This window comes from Hibiscus syriacus, unplaced genomic scaffold, assembly GCF_006381635.1.
Source record: "Hibiscus syriacus cultivar Baekdansim isolate YM2019G1 unplaced genomic scaffold, ASM638163v2 tig00111303_pilon, whole genome shotgun sequence".
NCBI classification, from domain to species: Eukaryota; Viridiplantae; Streptophyta; class Magnoliopsida; order Malvales; family Malvaceae; genus Hibiscus; species Hibiscus syriacus.
The window spans coordinates 798,189-815,345 of NW_024063049.1; the positions used below are offsets into that span (position 1 = coordinate 798,189).

At 34.4% G+C, this 17,157-nt stretch overlaps 1 protein-coding gene and 1 non-coding gene across 4 annotated transcripts; one reads left to right on the forward strand and one right to left on the reverse strand.

The window, feature by feature from the left end:
* Positions 1 to 1,959: 1,959 nt before the first annotated feature.
* Positions 1,960 to 9,255, reverse strand: LOC120158081 (probable UDP-N-acetylglucosamine--peptide N-acetylglucosaminyltransferase SPINDLY). 3 transcript variants are annotated; one of them, XM_039169011.1, is made up of 19 exons: positions 8,914 to 9,255; positions 8,511 to 8,567; positions 8,004 to 8,403; positions 7,749 to 7,910; positions 7,407 to 7,582; positions 7,213 to 7,288; positions 6,527 to 6,655; positions 6,336 to 6,455; positions 6,176 to 6,244; positions 6,015 to 6,096; positions 5,741 to 5,835; positions 5,457 to 5,518; positions 4,647 to 4,845; positions 3,972 to 4,166; positions 3,642 to 3,736; positions 3,395 to 3,530; positions 3,091 to 3,308; positions 2,778 to 2,905; positions 1,960 to 2,680 (listed from the first exon to the last, which is right to left on the reverse strand). In XM_039169011.1, the coding sequence occupies exons 2-19, from the start codon at positions 8,534 to 8,536 to the stop codon at positions 2,250 to 2,252; spliced, it is 2,799 nt and encodes a 932-aa protein (XP_039024942.1). In that variant the 5' UTR covers positions 8,537 to 8,567; positions 8,914 to 9,255; the 3' UTR covers positions 1,960 to 2,249. The 3 variants fall into 3 exon arrangements, with proteins under 3 accessions (XP_039024942.1, XP_039024944.1, XP_039024943.1); XM_039169013.1 differs by lacking the exon at positions 8,511 to 8,567 and having other exon boundaries at positions 1,961 to 2,680; positions 8,004 to 8,411; XM_039169012.1 differs by lacking the exon at positions 8,511 to 8,567 and having other exon boundaries at positions 1,961 to 2,680; positions 8,004 to 8,437.
* Positions 9,256 to 15,749: 6,494 nt separating this feature from the next.
* Positions 15,750 to 15,864, forward strand: LOC120158119. The gene has a single exon (XR_005519201.1). It is a non-coding gene; the product is annotated as a small nucleolar RNA Z266 (small nucleolar RNA).
* The last annotated feature ends 1,293 nt before the right edge of the window (positions 15,865 to 17,157 follow it).

A 17,157-nucleotide genomic window follows, 5' to 3' on the forward strand; every position in this document is an offset into this window, starting at 1 on the left:
TACTCACTTATCACTGTATTACTTGTTTGATTGTGTATACTTGCAAATATATCCGCACTCATTTTATAGTACCCACAAGAGTGGACACTTTCACGTATTGCACATCTCGAACAACTTTAATTGTTCCATCATACATCTTCAATTTGATGGTTCTCACGCCAACGATCTCTAAGGCATGATCATTGCAGCTATACACAGATCCTCCTGAGACAGATTCAAAATGATGGAACCATTCTCTTCTTGAGGTCATGTGATATGTTGCTCCTGAATCAATGAGTCATATATCTACAAATCTTTTTCTACCTTCCACGGTGGTTGATGCTTCACAACATAGAGCATCTCCATTATCTGAAGTGTTTGTGGTATTGCCTTGTGTATTGGAGTTTTTATTTAGACTCCAACAATCCTTCTTCAAGTGACCCTTTTTTCTACAGTTGTAGCACTTTAAATTCTTCTTGCTTCTCGACTTTGATCTACCATGTTTGTGACTACTGTTTTGGCCACGTTTTGTTGATCTCCCTCTCATCGTTGTCAACGCTTCTGCTTGTTGCAGATTTACTTGTCTGTCTTCCTTGTTCTTGCGCCGATTTTCTTCTTCTAACAGCAACTGCAACGTCATCGAAAACTAAACTGGTGACATTATTGTTTGTCAAGTTGATGATGAGTTGATCATACGAATCATGTAGACTTTGAAGTAGAAGTTCAGCACGTTATTGTTATCCTATTGTACATCTTAAGGATGTAAGCTGAGAAAATAAAGTGTTTAGGCTGTTTAAGTGCTCCGTCACTGAAGTAGATTCTGGCATCCGGAAAGTGTACAATTTCTTCTTAAGGAAAATTTTATTGTGCAACGATGTGGCATCGTATAATTTTGTGAGATGATCCCATATCCCCTTAGTTGTCTTATTCTCTTCGATGCTTGACAATACTTCATCTACTAATGCTGGATGAAAGTTTGTCATAGCATTCTCGTCCAATTTTATCCATTTGTTGTCATCTGTGAAATTTATCGGCCTTTCACTGATAATTGCTAGACAACCGTCTTTCCTCAAGATGACATTCATCTTCAATTTCCACAATGAGAAATTTCTCCCATTGAACTTTTCAATATCAAATTTCGTTGTCATAGCTTCTATTACGGATAGTTTCCACTATTTCACTATCGTGAATAGTTCTCTAGAACCTTCAAAGAATGGATAATATATTCTTACTTTCTTATGTTGGAGGATCCACCTTTTGGTGGCAACCACAAAGACAATAAGTAGATATTACACACTCTAATCTGGCTCTGATACCCATTGTTGCGAAATACGGCTATCGGATAGAGCAAAAATCGCAACTGATAATTTGAGAAAATAAAAATGAAGATAAAAAAGACACAAATTTTAGTTGAAAACCCCTAAATAATATAGGATAAAAATCACGGGTAACGATAGAAGAATTTCACTATGAAAAAATAGGAATTACAACTTCTCTCGATTTAACAAATAAAAAACAATGACAATTCTCTCTTGATAAAAATGAAAAAACAACTCTAAAAAAACTCTCTAAAATCTCTAATATTATGATAAAACTAGAACGATTTGGGATAAATTTAAAGTTAAATAAAATAAAATATTTATAATTGAAGCTTAAGGACTAACTTTATAAATATTCTAAAGTCCAGGAACTAAATAAACAATCTTTTCATTACCATAATTTCAACAAAATCAAGCCAATTTTCGATGCCCCAATTTTGACAAATTTAATATTTTTTTTCAACTTTTCACCGAAAATTTGGTCATCAATTTGGCCACTTGATGTCTACTTTTCAACAAATCTAATATCCAAATGAAGAATTCTCTAACCCCAAATCATATAGCCTCAAAACTTAAGCTTCACATCCCGAGCCCGAGTTTCTATTTGAAAAATAGAAGATAAGACTACCTTTTTCAATCTGCTATCAAAACCAGTAAAAATTGCAATGCTTAAGCAAAACAATAATTGTCCTCGTAATATGAAGCCAGGGCCGAATTTCTATAGTCCCTCTAGTCGGGGACGTAAAAAATACAAAACATATTCGGGCATCTATATTCGATAGTTGTAGCATCATCTTTTCCCAATCGATACTTCAGACTTCCACAGGCAGTCTTTCTCATTATAAAATACAAATACTATTGAAGGCAATACGACGTTGCAAATCATAATGAATTCGATTCTGAGTTCAACAAAGCGCCGAAAGTGCTACCGATGCATCGGAAATTTAGATGTCAGCTCAGCTTGCCTGGATTTGTAGCCTGGTGCAATAGATTCCCGTTCTCTTCAGAAGTAGTAAGATTCAAAGTAGGTAAGGGGACCTGATTAAATCCGTTAGACTTGACCGCTCCAGGGGAGGTGTCCGTTGAGATTGTGACTTTTTCCGGTTCAACAGTTTTGACAGCTAACCCGTCCGCTGCATCTTGTTTTTCTAACATTTCCATATACCGTAAAGATGGGACATCACCCTTACAATACCTGCACCACATGTTTCGATATGTTGCCTCCAAACCGCTGATAAAGTTTTGTCCGTCGCAGATAGGTGATTTAGACATAAGGTCTCGAAGACTCATTCTCAGGTCCTGGAGGGCAGTGACGTCTGATGCTAGTTGTAGTGCCAACTGGACGTATTCATCTTCATTTTTGGCTATCAGATGTTGCAACCCTACATTGTAAGTACCCGTATAATATATAATTTAGCCGGACGAAAAAAATGCATTAACCGATAATAGATATTCACAAGAAAAGGCGAAGCTCCTTACCAACTTTGCTGAGAATACTAACACCAACATTGTGAGCATGTACTGAACCGGCCATGGTAACACATGGGACTCCCATGTATAGAAATTCACATGTTGTCGCCATTCCGGCATATGGAAAGGTGTCCAAACTACATAAAGACAAGTAACAAACATTAGAAGTAGAAAACACGGACTTATTTTTTGACTAAAACGCTCATAAAACTTTTAAAACAATAACGAGAAGTATCCAAGTCCGAGCAACATAGAAATATACAACAGGGAAGACAAGATAAGGAAAACTTAGCAAGGCACAAAGAATGCAGTAAAATTCTACCTGATGTCCATAAGAGAATAAGCTTGCATATGATCATGGTTAAGAAGAATTAGAGGTAGAAGATCGACACGGAGTGATTCTAAGCCCAACTGCTCTAATGTTGTGAGAAATTTCTGCCGAACACTGTCACAACAAAATGGCTTGCATTTTACCACGAGACGGGAGTTTGGAACAGCACATAATATCCTCGCCCATACTCGTAAAACCTTGGGTGTTATCTGACAAAAAGCTCAGATAATAGGTTAACTATGAATGCTCTGACAAATAAAAACTACCGAATACCGTTACAGTCACCAAACAGTACCTTTGCCAGATTATTAAAGCTGCCAAATGTAATGAACCCATTGGCAAGAGCAGGAGTCGGTGAAACACGTCCGGCCTCGAGGGAAGGAGTATAACAAAGGAAGCATTCTGGAAGTCGAACTAACTCTTCAACATGCCTGTCATTATGCATGATTATTGCCCGAGAAAAACCATTTCCATATTTCATGAACATAAGAATTCTAATTAAAAATGTAGGAGGCTAAACTCTAAAGTAAAAAAGGACTTACTTCTGCTTTGTATCAGGAGGATCTGCAAACGAATCGGTTATTCGATAATCGATGGTAGGCAAACCAGTAGTATTGGGATAGCCAATCCAAGTTACCTGCAGTGAAAGACATTAAAAGAAATCAAGGAGAAGTCGAAAAATTACTAGCCTACCAAATCAAGCTTACAGAAAAAGCAAAAATCACCGTGCATAAACCGAACACCCAAAAATCAACTTAAATTCGACTCCAACAGATTTCTTTTAAAAGGAAATTCTTTTAGTGCAATCAATGATAGAAGAAATTAAACAGGAAAAAGTTTAAAAAACAAAAAACATGGAGCCCTAAGAATACCTGAACTGGTGCGGGTCGACATGCCATTGTTCCCAACTTGTTGTTGGCTGTATGACCAGTAAGCTCTACCAAGATGTCAATTTTGTCCTCTCTAACCATACTTGCAACCTTCTTTTCATCAACACCATAAATATCTCTCCATAACCCACCCTTTTTCATGACCCTTTCCCTAAATCTAATAGTTTTTGCATCAGCCTGCAAAATCATAAGAATGTAAGTTCAGAAAGAAAAGCGTAGTCCATTATATATGAATATAACACCTTAAAATCTTGCAATAGAATATGGAGTCATAGTTCCAGATATTTTGCCACCGTAATTATTGATATGGACAACATAGTGGCGAGAAAAGAACGGATTAGAGGATTCTATTTAAAAAAAAACAATTCTAATGAAGGGCTTTGCACAGCTGAGCCGGCACTGGGTGTAATCATGGAATTACTTTAATGGATGATGATAAATACGGGTAAATTGAGGGAGGAAAACAATCCTAATGCATCCTTGATGCCGCAGATGGCATTGAAATATAATTTGAATCCATTTGGAGCTTTAAAGGAGAAAATAAAAGCAAAGGTGGTGTTACTCAACTAAACATGCTCATATCTGTAGGATTGCAGATGATGGAAGCTAAGGGAAGTCACTATGCAACTGACATAAATATCTCTGATGATTTAGTACCTTCACTACCGCAGAATAAACAACCACCTGATAGTTCCCATAGTCATGATAAATAAGAGGGCCTTCAATGAAATAAGACACGGAATGAGTGAAATAATCTGAAGAAATATATCCAATCACAAGAGGTCGTTCCGGATCTTTTGGCTTGTCCCATGAATTGTACTGCGGATATAACCTCATAAATCGCCTTCCCCAGTCCCTATTTTAAAAAAATATAAATAGAAGGCCTTAAGAAACTGAGTTTAAGATTAGTCAAAGATGATCAAAATTTGATCAAGTTTTTCCAAGATGCCAATACTTGCATTCACCATTCAGCCAAGAAATGTATAAAATTTGTCAATTGACCATAGAATTGAAACAGGGAAAGTAAACAGGGATTATCCATATCTTTTCTTTCAGGCATCTATTTAGAGTGTATATATCAGGGTATCAAAGATATCATCACTTCATTTAAATCAAGTTCTCAATAGTCATTGTTGCTAATATTTTCATCATCCATAACTTTATAAAAAATTCTAGATCAGTTTAGGCTTTTCACAATGCAGGTTATTTGTCAACACAAAATTACAAGGAAACTAGAAAGATGTTGCCATTATGGCTTAAAAACATGCATTTGTACAATGCATACGAAAAAACTATATGAGATAGAAGGCTTCAATATTATAGTAGCACATAAAATATTCATATAGTTGTTCTTAGATGCTCACACAAAGGTCATAAATTATTTGTAATGACAACCAGATATTAACATAATACTAATAGAAAAAAGATATCAAAATGCAAATTAGGGTATTACGAATTCAATTAAACCTGTGAGCGTCAAAAAGTTTATCATCTCCTTCATTTATGTAGTTCATTGCCAGCAGCCGGTTCTGCAAAAAGTTTGAAACATAATACAAACAAATGGGACCGATCAATAAACAAGGAGAACCGAAGCATACAGTATCAAACTTTAAAGGTGAATAGAAGTCTCGAGTGACAACTTATTGTGTTAATTTTTTTTCTCTAGTTCATTTTCCTTTTAATTGAATATTCTGTTTTTCTCTCAACAAACAATTAGCATTTAATCTAATAGACGATTCATGTACTTGTACCTGTCCTGCATTACGAGAATCAGGATCTATCTTAAGGCATTGCTCATAAGCTGTAATAGCCATGGATATATTGCCAGCATCTCTGTAGAGAACCCCTGAATATATATAAAAATAATAAATTAAATATATATATATATATATTTGTATATAAAATGAAATTATTTCCCAAAAAATTTTCTGTAAGATTGCTTATATGTCAAGGAACTGATGGCATGTGCAAGGTGCCCCGGTAAGAATACAGATTTTGAAACAACATAAGACAGAAGGGAAAAACCTAAATTATTATATGCTTCGGCATAGGTGGGACAAGCAATGATAGCTTTCTCGATCATGCTAGCAGCAGCATCCATTTTACCCTAACAATAGCGAGCACCTAGTCAATCACTGTAGAGACATAGTAGAGTCTAATTGTTAGATCTATACGCAGCATCATACCTGAACTGTGTAGACAACACCAAGATTGTTCAATGACTGAGAGAAGTTTGGTTTGATCGACAAAGCCAACTGCAAGAAGATATTATAACAGGTAATGAAGACCTGGGAAGGCAGCAGAGAAAGAAGAATTAAAAATGTTATACAAGCAACAAACATATACCTGATAACACTCTACAGCTTTATCAAGGTTGTCTCTATCTTTGTATATTACTCCTAAATTGTTGCATTCTTCTGCACAATGGGGGTTGAAGTGGAAAGCAAGTTCATAGTAGACAACTGCCTACCCAAACAAAAATTGATAGTTAAATTGCTATATGATTGAAAGCAAATGCATCTCAAATAATTACTTACCATATTGAACTTCAGCATTTCACCATAAGCGACCCCGAGATTATACATGGCATCTGCATAGTGCCAATTATAAGATAATGCCTTCTTGTAATATGCCACACCTTGGTTAATGTCTCCTTCCAACTTAACCTGAAGAGACATATCACTGAATGCAAAATCAGGGATAGAAAAACTAAGTAGTTACTTATTTCAAAGAAAACACACAGTGACGTCCACGAACAAGTCAATAAGAGTAGCCCATGATGCAAGAAAAGTATGTTGAAGCATTGGTGTAGATTAAAACATAAACGGAGATTCAAAAATTATAAGTCAAAACCCATTGTGATTGTTGATTGTAGATGCATATACCAATTACTAGAAGGGCACAATTGAGCTATGTTGACATACAATCCATATGTTATTCAAATAAGTAAGAAGTGACTGAAGATAGTGTAATTTGTTTAAAAGAACAGAAACACGAACACAAGTATGTAATGAAGCATCCCCATTCTAAGCTCAAGGAAATTTGATGGATATACATAGATGGTGACAAAATCAGCAAAATCAATAGTATTATATTAATTTCATTGAGAAAATTAGATGGCAGCCTCTTTTCAGAATAAAGAGCTAAATTTCTTCAATAAAGGGTCATGCAAGAGATAGGAAAACAAGGAAAGTTGCTTAAAATAAAGAGGGATAGGAAGCACCTTTGTTCCCAAATCTGTCAAGGCAATTGCCATATTATTTTTTGCAATCTCGAAGTTAGGGGATACAGCTAGACATCTGGTTATACAACAGTCAATCAAATAGAAAATCAGTTGAGATGGAGGCACCACTCAAATACATAAACTACAATTGAGGCCCAACAGGCAACAGTTTTAAGCAAACAGCAGCAAACAACCTCTCATAACAGGCAATGACAGATTCCAAGTCACCACGGATTTTATAAATGACACCCATGTTGCAATATGCTTCAGCATACATAGGTCTCTCTAGTGCAGCCTTCTCATAGCAACTAAGGGTCGTGTCGTATTGCATCATCTCAGAGTAGACGACACCAAGGTTATAGTACGCAGGTTGTATAAATGAGTGATAATGCTATAAATATACATTCAACATAAAAACGGAAGATTAAAAAACATCACATAGTGAGAAAATGGGAACTTGAAAGACCAAGACTGCATGCATTAAAATTTTAGTTTCAACAAAGTTTAACAATGGATTGTGAAGGAGAATAGATTACAGCATAGTGTGGATCTATTTTAAGAGCTTCATAATACTTCTGAATTCCCTCCTGTGTATTGCCAGCAAGCTTTAAGCTAGTTCCAAGATCAGTTAGAACAATGGCCAGGCATTCTGCAGCCGGTTTGTATGAAGGGTCTGCACTCAAAGCTTTTTGATAAGACTGCACAAGTAACAAGTAAAGACCAAAGACTCAAATTATAAATACCCACAAATTAGTTAAAAAAATTAATGGTAAAAAATCTAATGAAAATACCTCAGCTGCTTCTACCAAACGACCTTCATAGTTGTACAGTATACCGCAGTGAGTGAGAGCACAAGCATTCTGAGGGTCCAACTTAATGGCTTCTGTAAAGCTCTCGAAGGCAGCCCTTCCCATGTTCTGCATCTGCAGGCATATCCCTTTTCCAATATAGGCTTCAACACACCCACTATCCTTCTCCAAGACGCGGTTATATAGGGAAAGAGCATCAGCAAACTTGTTCCTTGAACGAAGAATGTTAGCATATGAAAGAGAATCTTTCCCTTCAGATGCCTTTTGAGCCGGAATCGCATCAGCTGTCGAAACACTTGAACAAGGAGATGACTGTGATTCTTTTACGAAACCATTTTCTACGGCCAGGTCCCCCTCTCTCTCATTCGCATCATTCTCAGACCTGGACATCTAGGAAGAGCTATGTTCTTACGTTTCTATGCAAATATAATGAAAAACTGCAAAAATTAATCTTCAAAAGGTGGCATCTTTTAGTTTTGAACTTCAAACCAGTAATGTGAGACTTCAGCTGGCATTGTATATACCCTTGTAAGGCTTACTCTGAAGCTGGTCATATCGAACAATATATAAGTATAACAACAATAAGTTACTTTACAATCATGGTTTATAATAATTTGAAGGGGGGAATACTGCGTCTTTTTAATCACTTCAAGAACACAGATTGAAACCCTAGGTAAATCAAAAGGATCCAGGCAGCCATTCCATTTTAGAAAACTGATCAAATATCATAAACCTTAAAACCTAATAAATAAGCTAAAAGAACCACTTTAAACCCCTAAAATCATGAGCATTTAATCAAACCAAAAAAAATTCTGATTATAAAAAAGGAACTTTATAAACCCAGCATCCAAAAACCCTAACAAAACAAACATATTAGGGATTTAACACTTACTTTGAAGAAACCAAACTTTGCCCACAAACTAAAACTGCATATCTAATGTCAGAAACTACTCAAAAAAATGTAAGGATAGGTGTAGGATAAGGGAGAAAAGGTGGTGTAGTTTGAGAATAAGACTGGGTTAGTCGAGTTTAGGGGGGAAAAGGGCAAGCTTTAGATTAAGAAAAGCGGGTGCTGTTCATGGTGTATTCAAATGTTGGTAAAAATAAAATGGGAGTTTTAATGGCGGGGCACCCTCTCTTTTTTCAGACAAACAGAATAGTGGAAGAGAAGTGGCGTTGGCGCTGAATGGTGTTTTCGATGTCTCCCAAACACGGAGGGCGAGCCCATGCTAATGGGTGTAATGGGTCGGGTCCAGTCATGATTCGACATTGTATTATCGAGTACTGAGATGTATGTTAATGATGGAATTAAGTTGTAACAAAAAAAAAACTTATGAATAAGTTTGAACAATCAACTTGTTTTATTATTTGATTTCAAAAATAATCGATCTAAATTTAAGAAAAATTTAAAAAATTCTTAGCCATAATCCATAAGTTTATTTAACTGCTAATTTTATAGATGTATGTTAATATTTGTCGTGATTATTATTTTTCTTATTTTTTATATTTATGTCTTTTTATTTTTTATTGAATTGTTTAATTATTTATCTTGAAAGTAGGACTATAATATTCATTAACCAAATAAAATATCATCAATAACGTGTTGTCATATGCATACTAGATAAATACATTTATGATTATCATAAGTAAAATATAATTGTGAGTGACCTATGGCAATAAGATGAATAAGAGTGTGAATAGTTGAGACAACAACATACAAAGAATTATGATTTTTGACGTACCCAAACACTAGATATAGAGGAGAAAATTTTGAAGAATATCCATAGCGAACGAATGAAAAGTCAATCCCCCTTATATGTAGTCTCATCTAGCACATATATCTGAAAATCAACATAATATCATATACAAACGAATGAATAAATCAGGCATTAGGAAAGTGTAACCAAGAAATTTCGTAGAACTTTATATCAAGAAGAAGACCAATAGAAGAAACATGCATCGAGAGCCCAAAAGTATATAGCCATCAGGGGCAGAGCTTAGTGAGGGCCCAAAGGGGCCTCAACCCCTGTTAAAATTTGTATATTATATATAATTTTGGTCTAATAGTATTTTGGTTCATATAAAAATAAATATTTAAATTAGTTTATTGTAAGTTTAAATATGTCACACCTCAACTCAGGGGCTAAATTTTAGATATTATAAAATATTGAATTTAAGTTATATTTTGAAAGAAATTGAGGATTAAATTGTAAAATCGCAAAGTTGGCATACCATTTTAGGAAGTCTAGGAAATTCAGGGACTCAGACCTGAATTTACATATTTTTCTTATGTGTTGAATTATAAACCCCCTCCCCTGTTTGTTTTCTCATAAAATTTTTCATTTCCTCTCCCCCGATCAACTATTTTGAGCTCTGATTTCTCCACCGTCCAACCACCGTTCGTCGATCCGAAACCACCATTGTGTTCGTTGTCAATCGATGAACAAAACCCCTCAAACCTCTCGTCGTGAATCAGATTCGTTCGCCGTAAATCTCAACCGAAAGTATCGTCGGTTTTAACTCGATCACTATTTGTTTTCCGTCGATTCAAGTCGATCTGGCCACCCATTTTCGACATCTCCTGCACCATCATGTTCCTTGCATCGTTCCGAGTCCACCGGTGTCCTTCTTGTCTCTGTCGTCGCCGGCGCGTGAGGGGTGAGGAAGTTAAAGTTTTCGATGTTTTAAAATCGAGCTCTCCGCCGTTCAAAATTGTGAACCGAGCTTGGTAAGTGTCTCAAAATCCCTTAAAATAATTTTAGAAATTTTTATGCAATTTTTTTGACCTCCTAGGCCTCCGCACGCGCCCCCACGCGCCCCCCTTTGCGAGTGAGCCTTGTCTGGCAGCTTGGTGAGCCATTGAGCCGAGCCAAGCCGACTGAGCCTTTGACCATTGTCATGTACTGACCGTTGACTTTGACCAAAAAGTCAAAATTTTTGAAAAGTTATATTTTATGTTTTTCGACGTCATGAGTCTGATTTCGAAGTCTGTTTTTCCAAATTCAAACCTCGTAAGCTGTTTTCCACTGATTTATTACTCAATTCGATCCGTTTTTCGCAATTAAGCTCCGTTTTTCGCAATTAAGCTCCGTTTTTATGAAATTTATGTTGATATATAACCGAGGAATTATTGGAAGTTGATTTTAAGATCAAGGGCGTTCGAATGGAGTTTAAATGTCGATCATTATAGCATGAAAATCGAGGTAATACATTACTACCTCTTTATGCTTTATGGAACATGTTGATAATGAATAAATGCATGGATGTATATGATTGGTCTATTATGGTTGTTTGATTATGGATGGATTTGAACCGAATACGGTTTACGTGATAAATTATGAGAATATTTCAATTAGGTAAAATTATGAAAATACCCTTATGTTGTAAAAAGACAAGAATTGACCCTGTAAGTTGGATAAGAAGTTTGTAAAGACATATTGATATGATGAAACTACTAATGTGCATAGAAAATACTAGTTTTGCTTAGAAAATATGGATAACCGATTTCTAAACTCAAGATGGCTTGTACAAGATACTAGAAGTTTGATAAGGAATAATTTAAAGTTTAGAGATTATCCGAAAAAGCGATTAACCCTAAAATCTCTAAATTATAATTATCTTTCTTAAGAGTTTTAATACCAAAATTATATGATTAAGAAATTACGAAATTACCCTTGAGAGGAAAAAGTAGCATGAATTGACCTTGAATAAAAAAGTACTCAAGAAGTCATGCCTAAATCTATGAATTACTAGTTTCATCGTTAAGTTTACGCATTTATACAGAAAATTCCTGATAATCCGTAAATCTCCGAGTTATGAGTAAATACCTGAAGAATAAATTATCGATGGTGCTCTTTTGACAGAATTGTTCGAAATGACTGAAATAGATGATAAGTTTGAATTAAATAATAAGATCAGATGGAAAGAAATGATTGAAATACCCTGTATCTGTAAAATAACCAAAATACCCCTAGAATGCAAATGACCCACGAATTTCATCAAACCCAAGAAGGATTTGGTATTCTCAGTCTATGAAATGAAAGGAACAACATTGAGTACCAAAATGACCAAAATACCTTTATGGCCAAGAATAAGTAAATGTCTTGGATTCATTAAGGAATCCAAATAAGCATGGATGTTGCATTGCCCTTAAAAAGTTATGGAAAACACCTTACGTTGGCCGACAAACGCTAATGCTATGTCAGTACCTGAACGACATAGATACCACTTGAATTTTGTTCGTCTCCTCAAATTTCGATCGATGATAATTCTGGGAGTACTCAACTCTAGAGCACATTCGGCACTAAGAAGTGAATATTCGTTAGACAAATCAATCACGAATACCAAATTGAACTAAACGGAAGTCTAATATGTATCCGAAATTTAGAAACGTCTGAATTACTCTGAAAAACCCCGAAGTAACTAGAATAGACTTGACTACTAAATGAACTTAGTAACCTCAATGACTGAGGATTAAATAAGTGATTTGGATAAGTCTGAAAACTTTGATGAGTTTACATAGTGTACTATTCCTATGGGTTATGAACCACAAATCAAGTACATTGGTATCTTTTAATATCGTTGAAACGTGAAAATGAAATAATGACTATTGGAATATCTGTTCGTTCCCCTAAGATCTATTCAGTGATGATTCTGAAAAGGATCTATGGACAATAAATTTTTGGTATTAAAGAGTGAATACCCTAGAAGGGCAAGGAATTGACTTGTCAACATGCATCAGTTCTGGGAGTTGTTTGATAATTCGATCGATCAATATAAAGGATAAAATGTTCTGAATATGTGTTTCTCCTTTATCAGCTCAAATCACTCTGGTCATATCTGATTCACACAAGTAACTCAGATACAAAAGATTCTGGATACCCTAGATTGGTTGAGTAATGGAATCACTCTCCATAAATCTGAATCTAAAATTATTCAGTATAAAGGTTCCTGAACACCTTCCAGATGCGCCTAAATCATAGTGGGATTATAAAGGATCGATTTAAATGTCTGATTAGAACGACTAGTAATCGACTCCTTTCAATAGGACCTCATTCCTGGGATTTGATCAAAAGACATCAGTTTCATGTTATCCATCTTGGTAACTACCAAGTGTCTCTGAAAAATACTTAGACCCTCTAGTGTGTTCCATATGTACTACTTAATTGGTTTATCTATTTTGAATTGTGGTACACCAAAATCTATGGTTTACTGTTTTATTGATGCACCGACTTACTAGTGATGACTTATGGACTATGATTGTTATATGATTATTGGTTTTCACTGTACAACTTGTATCTTTGAGATACCGATTTTGGAAGGACTGGTATATGGAAGTACAACTCTGATCAAGCTGGTAAAACTTTACTGGCCTAATATGACTCTTGGGTAGGCTCTGCGACCCCGAGATCATTCTTGGGTAGGCCCTGCGACCTTGGGATTTTTCTTGGGTAGGCCTCGTGGCCCTGAGATCATTCTTGGGTAGGCCTTGCGGCCTTGAGATCTTTCTTGGGTAGGCCCCGTGGCCCTGAGAACTTTCTTGGGTAGGCCCATAAGCCCCAAGATGTTCCCTTAGGTTGGCTCCCTTTTTGATGTGTGCTTAGGGTAAGCCCTTATGGATGCAGTTATGGGAAACTGCATAATGGAATATGGATGAAGGGTTTCATTATGGAATTAAAATATTTATATCTTTTCATTGGTTTTAAATGAAACACACTAGACATCATATTCGATCTCCTGAAAATGTGATACTATAAATGTTTCCTATTAACTAAGATCTTCATGGTTTTTACTCGATGAACTACCAGTAGAACCCCAGAATATTCTGAAAACTGGTATAAGTATGATTCGATAAGGAAATTATATGGCTTATTATTTATTTGTATGTCATGTAACATCAACTGGTAGTATTGTATTACTGAGCTTCCTAAACCTCACTCTGTTACTCACCTTTTCGAGTTAAAAGAATCGTACCAATGCATTTATCAGCATCAGTAAGGGAGTTCTTCCGACGTTACTTGCAGAGTATGGTACATGTGATTATGGGGCATGTAGGTTGTATTTTGTTTTATATACGAGTCTGAAAATCTGTTTTATTTCTGAATATTGGTAAAGTTTACTTTTGTATTTATAAATGATTTTATGAGTTTACATGTTTTAATAAAAGTTTTAAATTTTCCGCTATTTTTACGGTGGGTCGCTCCGGTGACCTTAATGTGACACCCCAGATCGGATCGGGTTACCCGCATCGGTCTGAGGGGGTTACAAAATATTAGACAAATTAGGTGATGTCTTGTGAATTTTGAGTTTTTTTAATATAAGGTGAATACAAAGTAATAAATGTATAAAGACTCTCAACTATTTGACAATAAACGCTCATACCCCTACATACGCAGTGCTCGAACTTGATACCTCGAGGATAACAATAATCTCTTAATCACTAAAGTCACTTGGTTTATGTTGAAATTTGAGTTTAAATACCTAATAAATCTATATTTTTTAAATAGTCCAATATTTATCCCCTTTCAATATTTAGTTATAGTTTCATCCCTAATAACCATGATATTATCTACCAAGAAAAGGGTGAAAATTAAATATTATTATAAATATGATAAAAATACAACTGAAAATTAACAAAATCGAACAACAATCAACTGAAAAATGATAGGAATGACACGGAAGTAGCTAACGAAAGCCACCACCGTTGTCGTTAATGCAAAAAGAATTGTGGTAACTGCGATATAGTTTTTTTCCAAATGTTTTATGCTCCATATAAGTATTTGATGATTTTAAATTTGAAACAAAAATTATCTTTGTAACACATTTTTTATGCTATTGTGATACATTTTTTTAATTTTCACGAATTTATCCTTATAATTCTCTCTTATTTAAGGATAATATCTCTATATATGTTCAATTATTTGTATTATCAAATAATATATATATATATATATATATATCGAATTATATCAATAATAAAATTTTATCTCAAAAATTAAAAGATAAAACATTCTAAAACGCTAAAACGAATCAAAACCAACTAAAAACTTTCAATTTTAAAATAAGATTAGACCGACAAAAGAAAATTGCCTGTCTCATCTCGTACTTATATTATTGCATAAAGCCCACTGTTGATTCTCTAATCCGAAACCCGCCATAGTCAACGGGCCAGCCCAACCAGCTGAGCAGTAACCCTAAATCCCGCATAAAAGGCTATAAATACCCTCCTTCTAGCCTTCTCTTATCCATAACGCTTCCATACTCGAAAATTAGGGTTTTCATTGGCTTCTCTCGATTCATGGCTTTCAGTCATAAAATTTTGGGTTTGTCTCTTGAATGAATTTTACAAGCGCAGCCCCTTAAGATCGCCTTCCTTTTGATATCCGTGGAAGCGTTTCGAGTCATAGCTGCGCTATAATAAATACTTTAGCGTTTGTCTCTTGAGGGTTTTCCTCTTGTGATTTTCCCCTCTTTCCCGTCTGGGTTCTTTTTCTTGTGGCATCTGTTGAATTTGGATTTGTATAATCTTGTTTTCTCATGTTCTGGAACATCCTTTATGATAAATAGTTTTCATGCTGTTTTTGTTCATTTGGGGTGGTTCAATCAGGGATGGGTAAACTAAAGTGTTCAAATTCAAATTAAGATTCTGAGATGCTCTCAATCATTTCAGGTGGGAGACACTCTTATATATATATTGTATTTTTGTTTGTAAGATCTTTCTGAAATTGTTAACGGCAAGAGTGATGAATCAATTAGATGTGTGAATGTGAATTAAATATTCTTTTCTATTTCCCATTTTGAACTAAGATTTTTGAGGCATTATAATCTGTCTGACTTGCCATTGTTTTCTTCGGTATTCACCATTGTTCGTCGTAGTGTCTTTGCATTTTTCATTTTGTCCCTCAGCATATTGATTTTCCTCTTGCAGGTTTGATGGTAATGCTTCGTATTTGAGTTTGAGTTTTTGATTGCAGCAGATTCCTTTTTACATCGTCGTGGTTCCACATGGCTGGTCTGGCCACTCCGGTTAGCAGTCTGCCGCAATTCCCAAACGATGTTCGAGTTCTACACCACCGATGCTAAAGTAGTCTGCCAACTGCCAAGTTCCTCACTGTCGTTGGCTTCTAGTGATCACTAAATTCTAATTTATTACGTAGATGCTTGTATATTTAATTGAACAACTTATAAGTTTGGCAACAAAAATTGTTTCCAAGGATGGATTCAAACCTCATTATGTATTATATTGCTTTGCTTCAATCTCCTATTTTCTTTTTACGAATTAAATAATCTCCGTGATGAATATTTTCTAATTTGAGCATTATTGATATCAGTGATATAAATGTTTATTAATAAGAATTTGAGAGTTATTTTTAAATATATTACTTAGTATTTACTCTAAATTAATAAAAAAATATTTTAATTATATTGAAATTCTTGAACTGTTAAAATATTATAATTAAATATTTTATCTTTTTCACCCAATTAAATTTTGAACTGTAAAGTTAGATTAATTAAATTATTTGATCAATTAATAATTAATTTTTTATTACTTTTTGAGGTATTACTATTCGTCACATATTATCTGTCATGTTAATATATTTATTTTTAAAGAAAATTTGTATAAATTGTTATTACGATTCTAAGATAAATTTAGAAAGTTATTTTAAAATAATAAGTTTTTAGAAATATTGTTCGATAATATTGTAATTAACATGTGACACTAAATGATTCAAAAGAAAAAAAAAAGTTTTAATCGTCAAACATTGATTAAATGAATGAATTAAAAATTATTTATTAAATGAATTAATTAATAAAATTTTGAAATATAAAATATACAATATAACTAAATAGAAAAATAGATTATTTTCCCCCAAAATTTGAGGACTTTTAAAACCTTCAACCTTGTATTTTCTTCTAAGTCCATGACGCATATAAAAATATATATTTGTAATTGTTTATAAAAAGAGTTGAAAATCAAGGTAAAAAGTGATTTTTATTTTTTATTTGAAATTACCTTTTTGAACATGTTGATTTTTTCTGATTTTTAATATATAACAAGGGATAGACAATCTATCTGAGTTTGAGTTTTGACTTTAACTTGAGTATAGGTTATTTTGTTTGAAAATACACTTAAGGT